The sequence below is a fragment of the Chrysemys picta genome, chromosome 20 (assembly GCF_011386835.1).
Source record: "Chrysemys picta bellii isolate R12L10 chromosome 20, ASM1138683v2, whole genome shotgun sequence".
NCBI classification, from domain to species: Eukaryota; Metazoa; Chordata; order Testudines; family Emydidae; genus Chrysemys; species Chrysemys picta.
Window position 1 is genome coordinate 11049682 of NC_088810.1, and position 23060 is coordinate 11072741.

The 23060-nt window shown below is 52.8% G+C and overlaps 1 protein-coding gene and 1 long non-coding RNA gene across 4 annotated transcripts in view; one reads left to right on the plus strand and one right to left on the minus strand.

Annotated features, from left to right (window-relative positions):
- The first annotated feature begins 2888 nt into the window (after positions 1–2888).
- The window catches only part of LOC135976804 (IgGFc-binding protein-like), a 56050-nt gene continuing 35878 nt past the window's right edge, over positions 2889–23060 (plus strand). The window contains exons 1-5 of one of the 3 annotated variants that reach the window (XM_065574384.1): positions 2889–3044; positions 4349–4406; positions 5887–6007; positions 10184–10315; positions 21224–21305. In XM_065574384.1, the coding sequence (XP_065430456.1) occupies positions 10277–10315; positions 21224–21305 (121 nt within the window). In that variant the 5' untranslated portion in view covers positions 2889–3044; positions 4349–4406; positions 5887–6007; positions 10184–10276. Of the gene's footprint in view, positions 3045–4348; positions 4407–5883; positions 6008–10183; positions 10316–21223; positions 21306–23060 lie in introns of all 3 variants that reach the window. The other 2 variants (XM_065574382.1, XM_065574383.1) reach the window with 2 other exon arrangements.
- On the minus strand, positions 12861–18860 carry LOC135976805 (uncharacterized). Its single transcript, XR_010594097.1, has 4 exons — positions 18811–18860; positions 18527–18581; positions 17582–17683; positions 12861–16510 (listed from the first exon to the last, which is right to left on the minus strand). It is a non-coding gene; the product is annotated as an uncharacterized LOC135976805 (long non-coding RNA).

Genomic DNA, 23060 nt, shown 5'->3' on the forward strand with positions numbered 1-23060 from the left:
AAAACCGGCCCCAGGACCGACCCTTGGGGCACTCCACTTGAAACCGGCCAATGGGAGCTGCGGAGTCAGTGCTTGGGGCGGGGGCAGCGCGTGGAGCTCCCTGGCTGCCCCTGGGCCTAGGAACCAGAGGGATGTGCCTCTCGCTTCCAGGAGCCGTTCTGAGCCAGAGCAGGTAGGGAGCAGCCTGCCTTAGCCCCCAGGACTTTTAGCGACCTATTAAAATCTCCCGGATTGCTTTCAATAGCCACCGGGAGATCGAGGCCGATTCCGGGAGACTCCCGCCAATCCGGAAGGGTTGGCAACCCTATGACTGTTCCTGGTGCCCGCAGTGTCCTGCTGGCTGACCTTAGGCATGGAGTTCCATTCTCTGTGCCTCAGTTTCCCCATATGTAGAATGGGAATAATGATACTGTCGTCTTTTGTGAAGTGCTCTGAGAGCTATGGATGAAAATCCATGTGCAGCTAGGGGCTGAACATAGAACTAACTGCAGCTGCTCTGACCAGAGCTGGGGTGGGGGAGTTGCAAACAGATGCCTTCCTCTCCTGCAATGAACTAACTCCACTCAACTGCGGTGGCCCCACTCTGCCCAGGGCTGGCCTGAGGACTGCGGAGGGCCAGTGCAAACAGAGGGTAGAGCCACATGCAAGGGCTCCCTGCCCAGGGCTCCCTGCAGTAGGAGACGTGCAGCCCCTGCTGCTTGTCCTGGGAACTGCGCTAACACTTCCTGCTTTGCAAAGCTGCCGGGGCTTGTGGCGGTTCAGGTGAGTCTGACTGTGTCTAGTGCAATCTCCCCATGGGGTGCTGCTATTTCCTGGGGGAGGTGATGCACGGGCACCTTGTGTGTTGTATGGTCAGTGACGGGGCAGCGCATGGACAGAAGCTGGCATGGCACGGGGGCCGTGGACGGGCAATGCACGGACCGATGGTGGGGAGCATTGCATGGGGGAGGGAAGGCACAGACAGAGGCTGGCTGGCATTGCACGGGGGCTGTGGAGGGGCAATGCAGAAACAGAGGCTGGCTGGCATTGCTGGGATGTGGAGGAGCAATGCACGAAGGGATCAGAGGGTGTCTGGCATTGCACGGGCGCTGTGGAGGGGCGGTGCACAGCTGCAGGCTGGCTGGCATTGCGTGGGGGCTGTGGAGAGGCAGTGCAGAAGGAGAGGCTGGCTGGCATTGCTGGGATTTGGAGGAGCAATGCACAAATAGAGGCTGTGTAGTATTGCACGAGGCCCGTGGAGGGGCAGTTCACAGGTGGAGGCTGTGTAGCATTGCATGGGGGCTGTGGAGCGGCGGTACACAGGTGGAGGCTGGCTGGCATTGCACGAGGCCCGTGGAGGGGCAGTTCACAGGTGGAGACTGTGTAGCATTGCATGGGGGCTGTGGAGCGGCGGTACACAGGTGGAGGCTGGCTGGCATTGCACGAGGCCCGTGGAGGGGCAGTTCACAGGTGGAGGCTGTGTAGCATTGCATGGGGGCTGTGGAGCGGCGGTACACAGGTGGAGGCTGGCTGGCATTGCACGAGGCCCGTGGAGGGGCGGTGCACAGGTGGAGGCCGGTTGGCATTGCACAGAGGCTTTGGAAGGGCAATGCACAAGCAGAGGCTGGCTGGCATTGCTGGAATATGGAGGAGCAATACACAAATAGAGGCTGTGTAGTATTGCACGAGGCCCATGGAGGGGCGGTGCACAGGTGGAGGCTGTGTAGCATTGCACGGGGGCTGTGGAGGGGCGGTGCACAGGTGGAGGCTGGCTGACATTGCACGGGGGCCGTGGAGGGGCGGTACACAGGTGGAGGCTGGCTGGCATTGCACGAGGCCCGTGGAGGGGCGGTGCACAGGTGGAGGCTGGCTGGCATTGCACGGGGGCCGTGGAGGGGCAGTGCAGAGGTGGAGGCTGGCTGGAGTTGCACGGGGGCGGTGCACAGGTGCAGCCTGGCTGGCGTTGCACGGCGGCGGTGCACAGGTGGAGGCTGGCTGGCGTTGCACGGGGGCGGTGCACAGGTGGAGGCTGGCTGGCGTTGCGTGGGGGCTGTGGAGAGGCAGTGCAGAAGCAGAGGCTGGCTGGCATTGCTGGAATTTGGAGGAGCAATGCACAAATAGAGGCTGTGTAGTATTGCACGAGGCCCATGGAGGGGCGGTGCACAGGTGGAGGCTGTGTAGCATTGCACGGGGGCTGTGGAGGGGCGGTGCACAGGTGGAGGCTGGCTGGCATTGCACGAGGCCCGTGGAGGGGCGGTGCACAGGTGGAGGCCGGTTGGCATTGCACAGGGGCTGTGGAAGGGCAATGCACAAGCAGAGGCTGGCTGGCATTGCTGGAATATGGAGGAGCAATACACAAATAGAGGCTGTGTAGTATTGCACGAGGCCCGTGGAGGGGCGGTGCACAGGTGGAGGCTGTGTAGCATTGCACGGGGGCTGTGGAGGGGCGGTGCACAGGTGGAGGCTGGCTGACATTGCACGGGGGCCGTGGAGGGGCGGTACACAGGTGGAGGCTGGCTGGCATTGCACGAGGCCCGTGGAGGGGCGGTGCACAGGTGGAGGCTGGCTGGCATTGCACAGGGGCTGTGGAGGGGCAGTGCAGAGGTGGAGGCTGGCTGGAGTTGCACGGGGGCAGTGCACAGGTGCAGCCTGGCTGGTGTTGCACAGCGGTGGTGCACAGGTGGAGGCTGGCTGGCGTTGCACGGCGGCGGTGCACAGGTGCAGTCTGGCTGGCATTGCACGGGGTGCGGGCGGGGTGCTTTGCACAGCAGTGCAAGGCTGGACGCTTTGTCTGCCCCAGTACAGAATCACGCTCCCTGCTCAAGTGCAAAACCTTGGCTTCTGTAGCCGGTTGCTCCGCCCTTTCCCCGGGGAAGGGAGCTGTGGGGCGGGGGAGGGGGCGGGGCTGTATGTTGCAGGCGAAGGGAGGGCAGAGGAGGTTCGGGTTCCCTGCAGCCCCTGCTTGCAGCCCCCCGGAAAGGAGAGCAGCAGACACCCTGCGCCCCGCTGCCTGCTGCAATGCCCGGGGCGTCGGCAGGTGCCCTGTGCAGCCGAGGCCGGGTGAGGTCGGTCCCCTGGGGGTGGGATGTGACCCCGAAAGGAGGTTTGAATCTGTGTTTGCAGGGTGCCCAGGGCAGGCTGGCTCGGCTCAGTACTGACCAGGTACCCATGAGAGGCCACGTCAGGGCCAGGCCCCCCCACCCCCAGCAAACAGACCCCCCCCCTACGTTGTGGCGATTAGGGCGGGGTGCCTGGGAGGGCGGCAGCCTCCGGTTTGCAGGAGGTGGGTTTTGTGAGGCATTAAACCAACCCCGCAGGGAGTTCCCCAGGTGCGGGCGCGGGGGGGGGGGGGGGGGGCAGACAGAAATACCCTGCAAGGAAACAAGAGCCCGGGTAACCCCCCGCTGCAAAGAGCCCTGTTGGGCGGGGGGCCAAGAGGGGCGTTGCAGCGTAAGGACCCTCCATGCAGAACAGACCCATGGGGAGAGCGGCTGGGGCTGGGGCTGGGGCTGGGGCTGGGCTGGCTGGGGGTTAGGAAAGGCTGGTGCTAGTTGTAGGGAATCCAGGGAGCACCTAATGCTTGGGCGGGGGGGTGGGGGGAGTTTTTGCCCCAGTGAACTTAGATTTAAAAACAAAAAAAAAGGCTTGTGACAGGAACAGCTGCAATTGTACTGGGCACATGTTCCATTTCCAGCTTCTGTAGCCTAAATTCTTGGGGGGGGGGGGGGGGGTTAGGTGCCCAACTTGTCACCCTAGGGCCGAGAGCTCCCTGGCTCAGAGGGAGGAGCTCAGCGCTCCTGAAAATCAGGTCCCTTGGCAGTATCTGGGATTGGGCCTCCCAAAATCATTTGGCCACGTGACAGTTTAGGCCTGTGTCCAGGGTGAATTGATTTTCAATCCAAGCAATTGAAAGCACCAATTTTGATGATAGTTTAAATCAGCAAGCAGGAAACATTGTTTTAAATCACTAATTTTAATCTTGGTTTGCAGTAGGTATTTGAGTTATTTTTCCTGAAGACAAATTGATTAACCCTTCAAAAATGAAGAAAATATTCTCCTTGCACTTGGAAAAGAGGCAACTGCTGTCAAAAGTTGGGGTTTAGCACGTCCCCAAACTCTAGTTCCAGGTGCTCAGACAGTGACTTCCACCAGTTCAGTGATTTCACTTCCTCTAAAAATTCAGGAGCAAACCCTATACTGCTTAATGTTCACTTTTTTAATTTAATGTCGATTATTTGAATAGGCTGTAGGAAGTTTAGGCCTTAAGGAAGGTGCCATAATTTCAGAGGTTTATTTTCAAACAGATGTATTGAATTTAAATACAAAAATCCAAATGAAATAAAAATCTGATTTCTTTTTTTAAACCTAGATTTTTGTCCACTCTGCCGGTGGGGCTTTGGAAACCAGCCAGGAATGAGTGTGCACATGTAAGTCAAAGAATTGTTATAGTTGTTGATGTTTAAAATAAGTGGGGAAAAGAAAAGAGGGTGGTTGAGGGATCTAAAAAGCCACTGGTCCTTTAATGAAAGTAGACCAGTCTTTATGCAACCTGGACATTAAAGGCTGGAATTCCTGTCTGAAAAATTGGCTCTGATCTCTCCTACCTGTTATGGGAGTGACAAGGTGGTGAGCTATTCTCTTTTCTTGGACCAAGTTCTGTTGGAGAAAGGTCCAAGGTTTTGAACTACACACAGCTCTTCTCCAGGTCCGGGGAAAGAAATCGGAGGGTTTGCACTCAGTCTGAGTTGGGACAGATCGCTCAGCACAGGGTTAGACTGGTGCAAAAGGGGTTTCAAGGGGCCCTTACGATTTTGCAGGCAGGTGTCTATTATGAGAGTGGCTTGTAGCCAGGGGGAGTTTGGCACATGCTTCCTGGATCGATCCCAGGCTTTGAAATTCAGCAGGGAAGAATTGTGGGGAGAGGAGCTCTGCACAGACCAGGCCTGGGGTTCTGCGTGTTAGGAGCTGTCATTGCAGAAGGAGCTGTCAGGCCTTGGGCCGGTGGGGTGTGTGGTAGGAGTGCCACCTTTGATTATCGTGATGTGAGACCTGCTGGTGGTGGTGTCTGCTGACGTGACCCTGGGATTGTGACCAGGGCAAGTGAGAGAAGAGGGGCTGATGCAGAACCATCTGCTTCTGAGCTGCTGGTTCTCTTGGAGCTTTAAGGGGAGTTTGAATCCCATCGCAGGTCTAGGCTGCATGCCCAGGTTTGCTCCTGGAGTGCCGTGGTGGATGCTATAGTAGCTTAAAAGCCCTGATTGCGTGTATTAAATTTCCGGAGACAGCATGCAGGGCTCAGTGAGGTCTCCTGGCATTGCTTTTAACTTCAGACTACAGACTCCAAGGAGGTCTGTGCACAGATGGTTGCGAAAGGACCATTGAACAATCTCTGGTCCCGAGTGTCTGCTTGGAAACGCTGTGGGTGGACGAAGAGATGAGGCAAAAGATCGCAAGGCTGACTTTCCAGATCCGTACTGCGGCACTGCTGAGCCTGGCTGCCTCTACTAATCCTTTTGTCAATCCATTTTAATCTATTTCATTCATTCATGTTGCTCATGCCCCGTGCCTCAGTTTCCCCACTGGCAAAAAACCCCACCTTTATGTAGGACGTGAGGGTAGATCAGGTAAAGTTTGCACCTTGCTTTGGAAAAGCTCATTGCCAGGATTCTGAATTTCCGTTCTATCGCTGAATGCCGAAAGCATGTTCTGTGCTGCCTGCAAAACAAGTTAAAGACACGATAGGTGCCCTGGAAAGTGTAATTTAAATTGCGTTTTCTCCAGACCGGAGGAGCTCTGTGGCGCTTGACGTCTTGTCGCTTCCACCAACAGAAGTTGGTCCAATAAAAGATATTACTTCCCCCATCTTGTCTCTCTTTTTAAAATTACTGCCCCTTTCTATTCCAGCAGGACTTTCAGATGTTAACATAAGAACGGCCAGACTGGATCAGACCAAAGGTCCATCTAGCCCAGAATCCTGTCTTCCGACAGTGGCCAATGCCAGGTGCCCCAGAGGGAATGAACAGAACAGGTAATGATCAAGTGATCCAGCCCCTGTCACCCATTCCCAGCGTCTGGCAAACAGAGGCTATGGACACCATCCCTGCCCATCCTAGCTAATAGCCATCGATGGACCTAGCCTCCATGAATCATATACAAATATTTCTGAATTTACACAGCTTTTATTCTGTTTTTAGGGTTTTTCTTAGTGGGAGGTGTCCAGCACTGTGTCCACTCTTGTGATTTTAATCATGAGTTTCATGATACTTTGTGGGTGGGGGTTAAGCCCCAGCTCCTGGAGTCAGGTGATTGTGAGAAGCTTAGCTTTCATTATATATAAAATGTGTGTGTGTTTATATATAGACACACACAGACAGACACAAAGACCTACACACACACACATATATAGTTACACAGATATACACACACAGATATACATACATACACACACACGCATCCCAAAGATATACATATATTCACACACACACACACACACACACACACACAGATATATCATAGAATCATAGAATATCAGGGTTGGAAGGGATCTCAGGAGGTATCTAGTTCAACCGCCTGCTCAAAGCAGGACCAACCCCCAGACATATTTTTGCCCCAGATCCCTAAATGGCCCCCTCAAGGATTGAGCTCTCAACCCTGGGTTTAGCAGGCCAATGCTCAAACCACTGAGCTATCCCTCCCCGGTGTGTGTGTGTGTGTGTGTGTGTGTGTGTGTGTGTGTGTGTGTGTGTGTGTGTGTAAAAAAAATGACACAGACATACACACAGATAGACACACACACACAGGCACACACAGATACGCACACAGACACAGATACACACACACAGACACACATCCTGACACGCACGCACACAGACACGCACACATACACAGACTCGCACACATAGGCGCGTGCGCGCACACACACAAAACACACAGATACACGCAGACGCGCGCGCTCACAGACACCCGCACAGATACGAATACGCACAGAGGCGCACACACACACGCACACAGACAGATACACGTGCACAGACACACAGACAGATACACGCACACATACACACACAGATACGTGCACACGCACACAGATACACGCACACACGCACACAGATATGCGTGCACACGCACACAGAGATACGCGCACACACACTCACGCACAGATACGCACATACATATGCACAGACTCACGCACAAATACACACACGCATACAGATACACACACATACACACACACAGAGATATATAGTTTCTTAATCCTCACGTGGCAGAGAACAGCCTGAACATGGGACTCACCTGATCCGAGAGCAGAAGGCAAAGAAGAACCCAAACTGATTCTTTTTGTAATGTCTTGATTTTTGGCGCCCAACTAAGGATTTTTGGAACTTAGCCTTGGCAACGCTGTGACTTAAGAACTGCCCAAAGCATCTCACCAGGCATTCTGGCTTATCTGCCGATAGAATCCTGCAAGCAGGGACAATCTCCAAGCCGTGGCTGTTTTGTGTAGGGAGGCTCTGGCTTTTCCGTGTCCACACGGGGGTTATTTCCCTTTCTTAGCATGCAAGGAAATTCAGCCCTGTTGCCGTTTCCGTTTGCAGGAACAACGACGGGGGTAGCTGAGCTGTACAGTTGTTGTCTTACTGGTTTTGGACCTGCTGGGCTGTCACCTCTTGGAATTTCATTGTTCCCATTAGGGCCGCCCGTCTGGCCCTAACGCCTCGCTAGCTGAGCGCCATTCCCTGCTGCCCTCCTCCTGTGTGCCTGCGAGGGGGGTGAAGTCACTGCTGCTGCCAGAGGGGTTTCCTGGGAGGGGAGAGGGAACACCAGAGAGCGGTGCATGTTGATGGTGGTGGAGTTGCTCCCTGCGGGGCTGCAGATCCAGGAGCATCGCACGTCCTGTGTTGGCAGCGTTCGTGAGAACAGCGCAGAGCTCCGAGGGCTCCAGGCCGCCGTCAGAGACAGTGGCCACCGAAAAATTCCGGGCGGGGTTGTGGGATTTTTTAAAAAGGTCCCAAAACGATGGGCTTTGGATGGCATTATGGGATGGAGACCGTTGCATGCTGGGAACTTGACCCCTAGCTCCCAGAGATCCCTGGGGACGTCATTTCCGTCCCACGACACACAGGGAAAAGTTCCCTGAAGGCCGTATGCTGGCTGGCAACGCATGGCACGTGTGGATCCCTACCCATGATGCACTGGGCTTCGCATTGACACAAACGCTGCTGCTGAGTATGCGCAGCGCCGAGTCCAGAGCTGAGCGTGTCGGCGCATGAGCGATACACGTGCTGGATGCCCACGTGGATCGTCTCTGCCGATGTTTGTAGTGGAGACATGGCTGTTCGTGTTCATGTCTGTGCGTTGTTGGGGGAGAAGGGGAGGCAGATGTTGCATGCTCTGTGCTGCTGTTAAAATCCTCCTTTTCAGTCTAATTTTCCTGGCCTCTCTCTATTCCAGCCATTGCGATAGCTCCCCTCAGAGCCTCTGAGCGCAGGTTTGCCTGCTCAGCCACTCATGTGTCTCTTGGCCGTTGCTTGGAGCGTGCTCTGAGACATCGGAGTCTTTTTGCAACATGGTTTTTCCTTTCCTCCGCTGGCGAGGACTCGTTAGGAACCTCTGGCTTCACTGTCAGGGCCCCCAACTTTAAGGGTCAAATGCTGTCTCCCTCCTGGAACTTACACCCTGGGGTTCCTGGTGACCCCCATTTCTCTCCAGCGTCTGCTCCTCGCTGAACGCCTGTGCACAGAGCCGCTCCACGTGGACGCTCTCACGAGGCTGAGAGGGCAGAGGGTCGGGCTGAGAGCCCGAAGGGGGTCGCCCGCAGGGGGAAGGGAGAGGAGGCCCACAGCCCTGACTGGGCTCTCCATAGCGAGGAACCTGAGCTGAGACGTCTGTGCCCCAGACATGCCAAACCCACGGAAAAAATGCAGAAATTGGGCTTGTTTTTGGCTTCATTGGCTTGTGAGTTGCTTGTTGGCTCGTGTTTGGCTTGTAGCTTTTTGCTTGTTTGGCTTGTAGCTTGTTGCTTCTTTTTTTTTGATGGGCTCCCGGCAAGCAGGGGCAAGGGGGTGAGAGAGTCGGGTGCACAGCGGGCCCACCACAGTCCCAGCCTGCACGCCGGGGGGATCTAGTCACAGAGTGTTGGGGGTCTCAGGGTTTGGCTTGTTTTGAAATGGGATTAGCTTGATTTTTGGCTTATTGTGAAAGTCGGGGGTCTTATTTACCACGTGAAAGGTGGCAACTGTGCTGTGCCCCTGGGAGCGCAGGTAGCCCAGGCCTCCTGGGTGCCAGCAGAGGAGAAGTGACAAAAATGCATCTCAGCCGCTGCTGGCCATCCTGGCTAGCTGTAGGGCACATGCAGCAGGGGAGTGGGTGACAGAGCCTTCATCAGTAGCATGCCCTGGTGGGGGTGGTGCTCGGGGGGGCAGGTTAGTCACTCTGCCAGCAAGGCTGGAGGATATGGGGGATTAGCACTATGGTATAAATGTCTGCCTGACCCATAGCTCAGCGAGCTCGTGTGGTTCTGGAGTGCTGCATGAGTGCAATCAATCCCAGGGCAGTGGCTGGAGAGGAGACCAGGAAAAGTGGGTTTTGTGGAGGGACTTGGAGGAGTCCAGGGAGGTGCCTGCCATGTGAGTGGGACCGTCCCACACCCGTGGGGTTGGCATGAAATAGATGCAAAGCCAGGAGTGGGAGGTGGCGGCCAAGGAGACAGGGCGTGCAGGAGAAGCCGGAGGTGCAGGGGGTGAGCTGAGATGGGGAGTCCCTATCTGTGCAAAGCCGTGGGGGAGAAGGCTGGTGTCGGCGCACAGGAAAGGTGTGGGGCTGTATATCAATGACATAAGGACCCACCCACCCCCAGTGCGTTAATTCTGTGTCTTTGTGTTGGTGTTAGTGTTACGAGGGGTGGGCGGGTCTTGCAAATCACCTGAAACCGTGCTGCGTAATTTACGGGCAGCCCTGTGAGTGGATGCAGGGGCCCGAGGGGTGCCGGGGGGGACGGACAGCGTGAGCTGGGGGAAGAGCGTTTGGGAGAAGATGGTGCCAGGGGATCCAGAAGGGGAGGAGGTTCCGAGGGTCCTGGGGAGCATTGAGCAAGGCTGGTGAAGGGAGGAGGGTCCCAGGAGTTGGCCATGCCTGGCTGGTGGGGGGCAGAGGCGGAGAGGGGTCAGTGTGAGCTTCGGTCCAGTACCTCCCATTCCTCTGATACCAGCACACAGACTTGCCATTTATTGCAGGCAAAGAAAGAAACTTGCAGCTGTGATCCCCGCCCCCACGCCTGCAGCAGGACAGAGCAGCCTCTCGGATGGGAGCAGACCGGGCCCGGCAGCGCCGCGGGAGAACAGTGAGTTAAGGATCGTCTAATAGCATTGTGTGTCTGCCGTCTGTGGGGTGCGGAGCTGGGGCAGAGGCAGCGGGAGCCCTCTATCGAGGACAGCCGGGAATGCAGCTCCTGCGTGGCTACGTTTGAAGAGCTCGGCAAGCAGGCGCTGTCCGGACGCAGCGGACGCTGGGAAAGCTGGTCGGACGGGAGGAGCAGAAGCGGAGCATCAGGGAGGGTTCTCGGGGGAGCGGCTGCTCTCTCCTGGAGGGAGGGACTGACCGGGAGGGGAGAAGGGAGGAGTATGAGCAAGGCAGGGTCACCTGTAGCTGCTCTTCATTCAGAGGGAGGAAGGGGAAGTCAAAGTGGGATATGCCTATTTCTCAGCCGTCCTGTTGCCAGAACACTCTGCTGCTAGCCACCTGCTCCAAGCACCACAGAATGCTCACAAGCCTCTGGGAAGCAGCAGGTAGAGGCATGTTGTCTGCTGTACAGGCAGGGAAACTGAGGCACGGTGACTTGGTGGGAATAGAACGCAGGAGTCCAGGAGCATGAAAGGGATCGTTAATAACGTAGATGATCATAATTTCCGTAGCGCTTTGCATGTTCAAAGCACTTTGCAGACATTAACTAATTAGTCCTCAGACACCCCTGTGAGGAAGGTAGGTTTGTATCCTCGTTATACAGATGGGGAAACCGAGGCACACACTTGCCCGAGGTGAGTCAATCAGGTGAGTCAGTGGCAGAATCCATACACTTACGCCCCATCTGTTTTTTTAGTCTGCACATTTCCACGTATGACTGATAGGCAGATTTGATTATTTAATTATTATTTAGTTCCTTATGGTGGGCCTGGGAATGTTAGGCCCGGGACCATGACTGAGGAATGTAGTAGTATGATTGAGCCTTAGAGGCACTCCCAAATAATTAATATATATGAATTATGTGGATATGACATATATATTTGTAGTGTGTATGGGCATATATGTATAGTACGTATGTGTACATATGACACCACCTTATAACCATGTTTTTCCAGTCTGGTGTTGTACTTTGGCCCTTTTACTTTGGTGACACAGATAGAAACACACTCCTATTAGGGCAATTTCAGTTATTACCTGTTTTATTAGTAGTAGTAGGCTGAGTAGTGGGGTAGGGATTGTGATGGTGTGTCCCACAGTGCTATGTATATGAGAAGAAAAACAGAAATTTGGAGTAGTGACACTACCACTGAGGCCTTTATATATAACTATATTGTAATTAGTTACTAGCCAGGACTGTCCATTCATGTTATAGGTTATCCTTACTGCTGGTTGTCACCCTCTGGTAAGCTTCACTGGGCAGGAAATAGAAGTGGCTAACTTTGCTGTTCCATTGGTTGCATGGCTTTGCGATACACCAGTAGTTGACATAGATCCAGTTGTTTCTTATGGATGCTGTTTTCCAGATAACCTACAGAATGGACAGTAACCAATGTATCGAATAGCGCTGTGTCAGGATGTAGTATTGTACCCAGACACTGAACACGATTGTTTTGAATAACATGTGCCTCAGTTAGGATGCAGTGTCACTGACCCAAATTATGACTGGTACTAACAGGCCATTTGTTTACCCCATTTGTAATTACTATGTAACTTTTTGTTTGTTTACCACTTTGTTTTTTCCTTGCCTTTCCTTGTTTGCTGCCATTTGTTTGTTTGTTTTTTACCTGTGTGTTGGTTAAACAGTTTAGCAAGGTTATGCACATTGTCAATGTTGTACAGCAATAATACAACAGTACAATGATAACACAGTAGTACAGCAATAATACAATTGTTTTGACACAGTAATCAAGCTGAAATTAAATGCCGGCTTATCCTGGTCCAGCTAATGGTTTTTAGCTGATTGTTAACTTAATTGTTCATCTATGGTAGATCGAGGTGTGTTTGACCAGTCTCTTATTTATAAAGCACTTCAGTAGGCAAGACAAATCAGGCTCCTGAAAGGGTCACAGTAGTCTGGAAAGGTTGAGAGCCACTGCCTTAGCCCAAACAGGACGCTGGTAGAGAGCAGTAAGGTACGTAGCAGATGTTAGAATCATAGAATATCAGGGTTGGAAGGGACCTCAGGAGGTCATCTAGTCCAACCCCCTGCTCAAAGCAGGACCAACATCAACTAAATCCCTAAATGGCCCCCTCAAGGATTGAACTCACAACCCTGGGTTTAGTAGGCCAATGCTCAAACCACTGAGCTATCCCTCCCCAAGCAAGGGAAGTGGCCCAAGGATGGGACTAGAGCCCTGCGCCGGACTGTTTTTTAATCCTGCTCCGGTCCTGCTCCGCAAGACCCACTCCTACCCGCTCCCGTATCATTTCTTGCGTTTTTATCCTGCTCCCACCTTCAAAAAACCCCAGTTACTGTTGACGTGAATTTATGGGCTAGTTTATTACGGCTCAACAGTGATCTGACCAGAAGATATTTTAGGTTCTTGTCCGAATTCAGGCTCCAGGATTAGAGAACTCAGCAAGTTCAATGTCATGAGCGGCCCCTTGGGTTGTGTGGCAAGGACATTTATACTGAGGACAATACCAACATTTCAAGATCTTTATCAAAACGAATGAAAGAATAATCAAAGATACAAAACACAGAGTCACAAAGAAGTAAACAATTCTATGGTCCCTGGTGGTAAAATTTCTATTCTAAAAGACTATTTAAACTAGCATCCTCACACCCTTCCCTGGAGACCCGGTAGTGAGAGACAGGACCAGCCTCGGCTCTGGCATGTCCAATGAATTCGATGGTCCAGGCTCCCCAAGTTGGCAAAGATCAGGTTGGAGGGCGGAGTAGCTAAGCTATATTGCCAAAGCTGAGCTAAAAGCTTAACAGAAGATAGAAAGAGCGACCCCCTTTGCATAGTTGATTGCCCTCTTATAGGGTCCTGACACTGCCCTGAATATTCATATCCGTGCCCAGCCTACCATGCCCAAATCTTATTTCCTCACCCAGACAAATTTTCGGGTACACTTACTAGATAGGCTAACATATTATAACATATATTCATACATATTAATATTGATTACCTCATTCCCGAAACCATTGCCTTTGGCATAAATCATGACTTCCATGTTTTGCGGTGTACCTTGTGGTTACCATTCTGTTCCAGACCCAGGGTAAACACATTCAGTTCTCTGTTCGGTTCTCCATTCAGTTACCGGAAGACAAAAGGGGTAGGCCTTTCTCTATGCTAGGGATGTAAATACTGTAGTGTTTTAAAAAAGTAACCGTTTAAGTTATTAAAATTGTATTGTTTGATGGAGGGTAGGCACTTATACGACTATCGGACACCCTTGGAGGCCCTTGCCTTCCAAAAGGGTGGCTTTGTAAATTTAGTATCAGGTGTTCTTGAACGAGGGTCCTTGGACATTTGGGACTTCACTTTGTTTTGAAGTTTGGAGAAGGTTTGCTTGAGGCACATTAAGATCCGTTTGAGAACTGGAACTTTGTTCCTTGAAGGGGATGGTGTCCTAGCTCTGGAAGCCTTTGGTGGCTTTGGAGGAGAACCATCAGGACTCCCAGTTGCTTTCTCCCCAGCTTGCGAAAGCCCTGTTGTACTTGTAGCAATGGACACCATCTTTGGTTGCTTGGTGGGGGCCGTTTTCCCCATTCCATCCTGTGTCTTGCTCCTGTCTGCTGGAAGGAGCCACACCACTGGCATCTTGTTATGGTTGGATGACACTGAGGAGTCTCCTGGAGTCCATCGCTGTGGAATTCCAGGGGATCTTCTGGGCAAGTCAGCACCTACAGAGCCAGCTGGTCTCTTCCGTCGGAGCTTACTTCTTGCAGACTCTGATTGGCAGTTGGTCCTTGGAGAGCTTTGAATTCACAGTTCCAATGAACCCATGTGGAGCCGTGATGTCTTGAAGACCATGCAGCTCAGCAGATACTTGTGTCTCCTCCTGAGTTTTCTGACCCTTCATCTTTCCTGGATGTGCCTTGCGGCACAGCTGGCAGACTGAGACCTGGCCTGCCAAGGGGCGGGAGCTGCTCAACATTTCCATCAGGTGCTTGATCTGCAGGTCGTGCGCAGCCTGCCCAGCAACGAGAGAGTCAAGGATGGATCTTGTCAGCTGCCCAGAGCCTGGTGCCTCTGGGGAAACCTGGTGGCATTGGATCCTGAGAAGATCTGCCCTGCCCTCACCTGCCTGTGCCCCTGGCCTCAGGCAGGAGCCTTCTCCCAAGTTAACCTTCCTCTCCATGTGCAGTTCTAGCTTCTCTTCAGTCCCTTTGGTGCCACTCACACTGGTAAGGGGCTTTCTCAACTCGCTCTTATAAATGTCGAGTGTCACTGCGAGCGTCTTCTCTGTTACTGCGGTTCCCGGAGGTGGCGATGTCAGATCCACTCCTGCTCGCAGAGTGCAGCGATCTGGGTTAATCTGGTTTCCTGCTGCGCCATCACTCCTGCCCGTCTCCATGGTGGTATCTTCCACTGGTGTTGGAGGACGTGTGGAACAAGAGGAGCTTGTGCTTTGCTTCCCTGTCTGCAATGTGCTGCGATGGTCTGGGGTTTCTTTCCCTTTCAATGCTGCTGCCCCAGGATGCTTCCAGGAGTAAGACCTGGCCATTTGCTGCCTTCTGTCGGTGGGTAGGACATGGACATCCTCCAGCCACCTCTGACTGGGGGCCCTTAGAGGCAACTGACTAGACCGAGCCTTCTTGGAACGCAGCTGAAACAGTGACCGGTACGGCGTCACGATGCCTCCGCACGTAGGATGAGAGAGCCGGCCTCTCTCCTCTGGGGAAGGAAACATGAACCTCCTCAGGGAATCCTGGATCCTTATGGGCAGTTCCCATCTTTGCTGCACTTGCATCTTTGTAATGTGGAACTCCAGCTGCTTTTTAACATCCCTCCCAAGGAAGAGCAGCTCCCCAAGGATGGGAACCACCTCAACCTCGGGCTTTGCCTTCAGGGAGGACAGCTTGGGAACTGGGGGTAGGAAAGCCTGCAGGGATTTCCACTGGGCATCCGGCAAACCCCACTCCTGCTGCAGCTTCTTCCGCTGCATGTGCCAGTCCAAATTCTCCCTGACCCCATCGAGCAGGAAATCGGTCTCCATCTCACTGAACTCCACACCAGCTCCCCTGGCTGGGTCAGCGTGAGGCAGCTTTGCCGGGGGCTCTGGGTCCAGGGTGAGCAACCCCCACTGCATGACGAGATGCTTATGCCTTATGTGGCATTCGATAGGGTGGGCAGGCTGTTGTCCCATCATTGGCAATGCCGCTGTCCTGGGCTTGCCTGGCTCCCTAGGGGGGCGGAGTGGCCCAGGCAGGGCAGTCTCTCTCAGGAGGGGAGCATCTCTGTGTGACTCTCTCACCATCTTAGGAAACGCCTTCATTTGGATCTCCGAGCATTTCTGAGCCCCGTGTTCCTGCAGCTTGACCACCGCCGTGGGCACAAGCCTGGCCAGGATGGCATCAGGGGATGCCATGATCCTGTGGGCCTTTTGGGGCAGGGATCCCGAGGGGCACACACATGGTTCCTGGATCTCCTGTGCACGCTGAGGGCCGTCATCAGATCTCAGGGGCATTGGGACCTTTGCTGTAAATCCACATTTGGGCCGATCTGTGTTGAATTCCCATTGCTGCTTGGTGTCCCGCTCCCCCAGCAATGGCTCCCCCGGGATGGGGGTTTGTGGAGCTGGAGGCAGAAGAGTTGTGTGGGGTTTCTGGGGGGTGAGGGGTAAGCCCTGCTCGTGCTGGAGTCTCTTTGAGCGCACGTGACAGTCCAGCTCCTCCCGGACTTCATCGCTTAGGAAAGGGCCCCTGCTCATGTTGAGCTTCACCCTGGGGTCTCTGTCCGGTGGGCGCAGAGCAGGGGCGTTAGGGATCACCTTGGCCAGCGACTCAGTGGATAGGGTAGGTGCCCCCAGTTGGCTCTGCAGATGCTTCTGTCGGATGTTGAAGTCTGAGCCATGGGCTGACGTCTGGTCCAGACCCATGGTCTGCTCTCGCCGGTCTTGTCTGCTGTGGGCAGGAGGCCTGGGGAGAGGCTGGGCTTGGATGGGATGAGTGGATCCTTCCCAGCCCGCAACAGGCATGATCTCCCTTGTGTGGCAGAGGGGCTCTGACCGAGTCACGGAGGCTTCTCCCAGGGAAAAGGAGCTGGGACTCCAGAGGGAAGAGGGGATGGATTCCATAGAGGAATAGGAGAACTGGCTCGCCGCAGATGTCGTCACACTCGGCCTGTGGGAGAGAGCAGACAGGGACAGATGGGACATGGCCCTGCTGAGCTAAGGCGCGGCTTGGGCACAGCCTTCCAACAGTAGTGCAATGGGGCAGTGCCTAGGCATGCATGGCACACCACACTCTGACACAAGGACATCAACTGGCTAACAGTGGACTGAGAGGGGGAGCTGGCACTCATTTTATCTATAACGATAACCCCTTCGTCACACGCACATGTGCAGCACCTAGCACAATGGGGCCTTGAGCATGACTGGGGACCTAGTGCTATTTTAATAGAAAGATTAGCTAACAAAAATTGGTCTGGGTGAGGAAGATGTGAGCACGTGTGTGTAACCCTTGCCAGAGCATGTTGTGAAGGCCAGGACCATAAACAGGGTTCAAAAAAGAACTTTACAGCAGATTCCAGGCCAGGGACCCTCAACCCAGCAGTTCTGGGCTTTCCTCTCCCAGCCTTCACTGCTACTTCCCTGGACTGCTTCCTACTACTCCTGGTTCCCCTCCTTGCTCTGGGTGCACCAGCTCCAAACACGTCCCCCTCTTCCCAGGGAGGGGCTGCCCTTTCCCAGCAGCAGTCCCTGTCTATTGCCAGCTTCCTGGCTTTATAGGCCCATCTATTCCTGCCCAGCTGATCCTGCTTGCAATCAATTCCCTGCTCCCTGGCTCTTCCTCCAGGGACACCATGTAGAGTTAATGGGTCTGCCTGGCCACCTTAGCCCCTTCCAGTCCTCTGTGGGATGGACACCCCATCACAGGGTGTCATCTGATTGCTGTTTCTTTCAAACACAGCAGGGAGCAGGGGCAGGTTCTAGACAGTCGCCTGCTGGGAGATATTGCCGGACAGAAGGATTTGATCCTACTCACAACCCCAGCTTGTGGTCTCTGCATTTAATTTCTAATAATCCCTCACCTCACTTTCACTGGTATCTCACCTTGGAAGCTAAAGCCTCTTAGTGGCTTTTTCCCTCTTATTTTAGGATCCTGGAGTGTTTTCCCTGCTCCCTCCTCTCTCCATTCACTATCCCCTCCCACCCAGCCCCCAGTGTGGTGCCCCCCGGTCAGTTGCCTTACGGTATCAGAACTTCATCCCGGTATCTGGCCACCTATTCTATCCTCCTCTCAACGATCCTGAGGTTGTGAGCCACGGTGCGCTTCTTCAGGGGCACGCGGGAGCTGTGGAACAGAGAGAGCAGATAGCTGAGTGCAGGCCCTGCCCTCAGGCCCTCTTTTACCCAGAGGTGCGGCACTGAAAGGCTCCCTGTCCCATTCTTCACTAAGGCAGCCTCCTCCCCAGCAATACCCGGGCCTTGGATGTTCTGGTTTTGGGTTAGTTGGATTGTTAGGTGACCCCTGTCTAGTGCAGAGAAGGGGAGAGTGTATCCTGCTGGCAGCGTGTGTGTCATGTCCCTTCTGCAGAAGCTAATCAACATATAGGATAACGGCCTACTACAGCTACCAACTAATGCAGCTCCCTCTTTAGCTCTAAGGAGTGTTTTATGCTCCAGAGCTGAAGGTCCAGGGTTCAAATCCCGCTGGGAACCCATGCTGGGGGACTGGAGGAGGGGCCATTACGCAGGTGCTGCCAGATCCCTTTCACCCTACTCACCGTACCAGAAAGGCCAGCCTTCCTCCCTGAACTCTCCACCTCACCTCCCTGGTGTGCACGGGGCTGCTCCCAGGAAACATGTTCTCCCCCTCTTGGGAGGGGAGGATGGTCCAGTCCAGTCGACACAATCTACCGCCGCCCCCCGTCCTCCCCCTCAGGTTAAATGAGCAGCATGATGCTCGAGGAAGGGAATGACCCACTGTACGATGCATGGGGGTGGATTAGAGATGGCAACTTCTGCTGGGTGGGGATGAATTGCATGATTCTAAGGAGAATAGTTGCTTGCCTGGTCTATAGGTCAGGGCAGGGGAGGGATTACTAGGGCTACTGCCCCTGGTGGGGGATGAGCTGCATGACGCGAGAGGAGGGGACTGACCCACTGCAGACTTACGGAGGGGGGCATTGCTTACCATGTCTCTAGGGGTGCACAAGTCTCCTCCAAATCCTCCTCACAGCGTCCAAAACCTGCCAGAAGTGAGACATAAAGGAGACATTGAGCTGCTTGGGCACCCTCTGCTTCCTAGCGCCCTAGAGCCCCAGATTTCAGGGGCCCCAGCCAGCACCTCTGCATGACTGTGGACATGACTGTGCCTTCGCAGGAGGAGGGGAAGCAGGTGGGGGAATAGACCCTATTTCTCTGCTTTGCATGGGGCCTGAGTCTGCCACCGCAGCTGGGGGGTCAGGGGCTGCTTACCTTTTGGTTTCTTCCTTTTGTGTCTGTGCCTCGTCTTCCTCGCAGAAGCCTGCCACACCCAAAGAAAGCAACAGGGTTATAAGAGAACTTCTCAATAAAACGGGGATATCAATGAGCCAGAGGTGATTGCCATGTGGGGCCAGAGGGCAGTTTTTCCTTGTGGGAGAGTATTGCACTATGAGGCATCATGGGTAGGCATTGTGCTTTCCTATGATGCAGCCAGTATACGGCACACAGCACAACCTATAACAGGGGTCACTGGAATAATCCGGGGGTTGGAGAAACAGGGATGGCTGGTACTAGGAGCCTGCAGAGTTTATAAGCATTGCAGGAGAGAATAGAAGTGCTGTTGCTGGGTCTGGTTCTCTGCCCAGCCCAGCAGCAGTCACTGGGATATGGTGCCTTGTAGATCCCACTTCTGCCACCACACCTGCCAGCCCCAGTAGGGCTGATGAAGGTCTGCCAACTTCAGGGTTCAAACACTTAGCTTACATACCCACTGCAGGTCTTATTTCACCTTCTTGAGGCATTAATTCACAACAAAGTGTCCCTGGTTGGCCGGGGACTGTTCTGACAGTCCTAAGAGTACCAAGCACCCTGAGTTCAGAGTGCATCACTCTGTTCAGCTCTGGGTCCTTTCGGCAGGACAAGTATTCTCAACCCAGGCCCAGACTGAGTGTGCTTCTTTCTGGGAGCAAAGACTTCTCCCGTGGCTCAAAATCTTCCTTTGAAGGAGCTTCTTACGTAGACCCAGCTGTCATCAGGGCCCATCCCTTTGGGGTGTGGAAGGTACTTTTCCTGTATTCCAAAGCACTTTAACCTCCCCTTCCGGGGCAGTGGGGAAGGGTGGGTCACCCTGTCATGAGCTGAAATAGGAGGGTCCAAAAGGATTAAAGGCCTGGAAAGACTCCTGTATCCAGAGAGAGACTGAAAAGACTGGGACTATTTCAAGAGGGAACATGCTAGAGGTACAAAATCAATCAACCGCTTAGGTGGCCTAATGCCTTTCTTACCTCAGTTCATGGATCTCTAGCAGAGATAGGTGCTGAACTCTGAGAGAAGCGTGGGACTTAGGATACGCCCCTGTTGTCTGCATCTCCTGCTGGATGGCTTAGGTGGCTCCTAGCATGCTGGCTTTGTGGATTGCATTCAAAGGTGCCTATCGCTTTGCCTAGTGGCCTAAAAGTTAGGTGTTGTGACACTGATCATCCTATGCCTAAGTTCTTTTTGTACATATTAACCTATGTACCTAAATACCTTTGAGGATCTGGGCCAAACTTAGTTCGATGTTGGTGAGAGATAGCTGGCTGACTTGATATTTTATGGACGTAGTGTTGCAACCCTTACTCAGATCTGAATTGTACTTACGCTTGTGGGCCTGTGCGATGGGGTTTCCACCCCACACAAGGCCTGGAGATCAAGATTAGGCCAATTAGGCCTTAACATTTCTTAGCTTTCCTCCATGTGCAGCCTATAGATAAATTGGCATAACTTATCCCTTCAGGCCTTGTTTGGCGATGAACACCACATCACAGCCTGCTTGCATGAATCTGCACCACTCAGGAGTAAAAGATGCAAAACCCAGAGCTTTTATTTGAAAGACTATTTATCAAAATCTTACATCTCACTATGAGGGGCTTACTTATACCAGTGCTTTGTCTCTCATTCTGCACAGACTCAGCAATATTTCCCACTCTGATGTGCAGTGGATCTCCATAGCATGACGGGGGAGGGATAGCTCAGTAGTTTGAGCATTGGTCCTGCTTTGAGGAGGAGGTTGGCCTAGATGACCTCCTGAGGTCCCGTCCAACCCTGATATTCTATGATTCTGCATGCAAAACATCAACTGCCATCCAAGGGAGTTCCACTTGTGGAATGAATGCAGGTCCATAGCAATTGGGATCAATAGTGATTCAGACTGTTGGGGAGTTGGTTTGTAAAGCATGTTGGGAACCTCTGATATGAAAAGCAACAAAGAGTACTGTGACACCTTATAGACTAGAGGGCTTCCAGATCACTGCAGAACTGTATCATGTTCGTGCGGGTCGTGGGGCAAAAAGAGAGTCCCCGAGATAGGACAGTCGCTTCTGCCGAGTTAAGTGTGGAGCTGGATAAATTGACGATATTGCTGGGTGATTTAGGGGTACCACTATTCTATCGTGGCCCCATGTGGCAGGTAGGATTTTAGACAGCTTACAGTCCTTTTTCCTTTGTAGAAAGGTGAAGTGTGTAATGTAGATCTCCTGTCTTCTTTTAGTAAAGTCTGTTTGTGTGGAGGGTTGGTTATGTATGAAAGTCTCCAGGTCGGAGAGCTCTTTTTTGATGTTTTCCTGTTTGCTGTTTGTACTTCTCCAGGTTTTTGTATATTGCCATTGCTAATATCTGACTTCTGTCCATTTATCCTTTTATGTAGGGACTGTCCAGTTTGGCCGATGTACATAGCAGAGGGGCATTGCTGGCACGTGATGGCGTATATAACATCGGTGGACGTGCAGGTGAATGAACTGGTGATGTTGTAGCTGATCTGGTTAGGTCCTGTGATGGTGTCGCTGGTGTAAATATGTGGGCAGAGTTGGCATCGAGATTTGTTGCTGGTGAGAATATGCTTAATGTTGGTGGGTTGTCTGTGGGCGAGGACTGGGCTGCCTCCCAAGGTCTGTGAAAGTGAGGGATCATTGTCCAGGATGGGTTGTAGATCACTGATGATGTGTTGGAGAGGTTTAAGCTGAGGACTGTAGGTGATGGCCAGTGGAGTTCTGTTGGCTTCTTTCTTGGGCTTGTCTTGCAGCAGGAGGCTTCTGGGTACACCTCTGGCTCTGTTGATTTGTTTCCTTATTTCCTCGTGCGGGTATCATAGTTTTGAGAATCCTTGGTGAAGATCTTGTAGGTGTTGGTCTTGGTCTGAGGGGTTGGAGCAAATGTGGTTGTACATCAGTGCTTGGCTGTAGACGATGGATCGTGTGGTGTGTCCGGGATGGAAGCTGGAGGCAGGAAGGTAGGCATAGCAGTCGGTGGGTTTTCGGTATAGGGTGGTGTTAATGTGACCGTCACTTATTTGTACTGTGGTGTCTAGGAAGTGGACCTCCCGTGTAGATTGGGTGTCAAAGGGACACGATTTCAACAGCTTCCACCCCACCATCAACCTCAGCCTGGACCAATCTACAGAAAGATGGCATCCACCTGAAATAAGAGAAATGGAAATAGAATATTAGAGACAGCTGAACAATCCCCATTTTACCTCTCCCATTTGCTTTTATTGTCCATGTTAATATACCCTCAACTTCACCAGCCAGCCGGATCTACATGACTCTTCAAAAGGATGAAATACAGAGCCGCCTTCCCCACAGTGAATCAGAAGAAGCAAGCAAAGAACTGTGTGTAGAGAACAGTAGACTCCAGTATATCCCAAAGTGTTTAGTAGAGCGAACTCCACTGATTTGCATGTCTAGCTAATCTGTATTGTTCTGGAGAAGGTTGCAGGAGACAATGCCAAGGAACTGTGGAAAACTAGATCCTGTTCCCAATCTCATAAGCATGAATAATTAGAGTCGCTGCTAATGATTGTGTTTGACAAGAGAGAGGAACTAGGCAAGGGCAGGAGAACTAGTGACTCCAGACTTTAACTGTAAAATTCATTTAATATTGCAGATAACTGAGTCTGTGATAAAGGAAACAAAGCCTTCACTCTTACACAACAGAGAAGGAACAAGACAGTATGATACAGGGTAAAGATGAAATGTGGGGGAGGGATAGCTCAGTGGTTTGAGTATTGGCCTGCTAAACCCAGGGTTGTGAGTTTAATCCTTGAGGGGGGCCACTTAGGGATCAGGGGCAAAATCAGTACTTGGTCCTGCTAGTGAAAGCAGCGGGCTGGACTCAATGACTTTTCAAGGTCCCTTCCAGTTCTAGGAGATAGGTATATCTCCATATTATACTTGCTAGGGGAATTCATATGCCCCACATTTTTCTGTGCCCCTGCACAGAAAAATGCAAATAAAATCTACCGAGGGACACAGCCTCTTCCCCAGCAGCGCGTCTGTTCCAGCATGCATCGAGCAACCTCAGAGAGAGGGGCGGGGGGGCCGGGCATGCATGCCTGCATGATCACCGTTGGGAGGGTGGTGGTATGTGGTATGTGCGTGAACTATCGAGAGAGAGAGAGAGAGAGAGAGAGAGAGAGACTCTGTCCCTCTCCCTTGCTACAACAGCTGACTGGTGTGGAAGGGTAGGGCTTTTTATTATGCACAAGG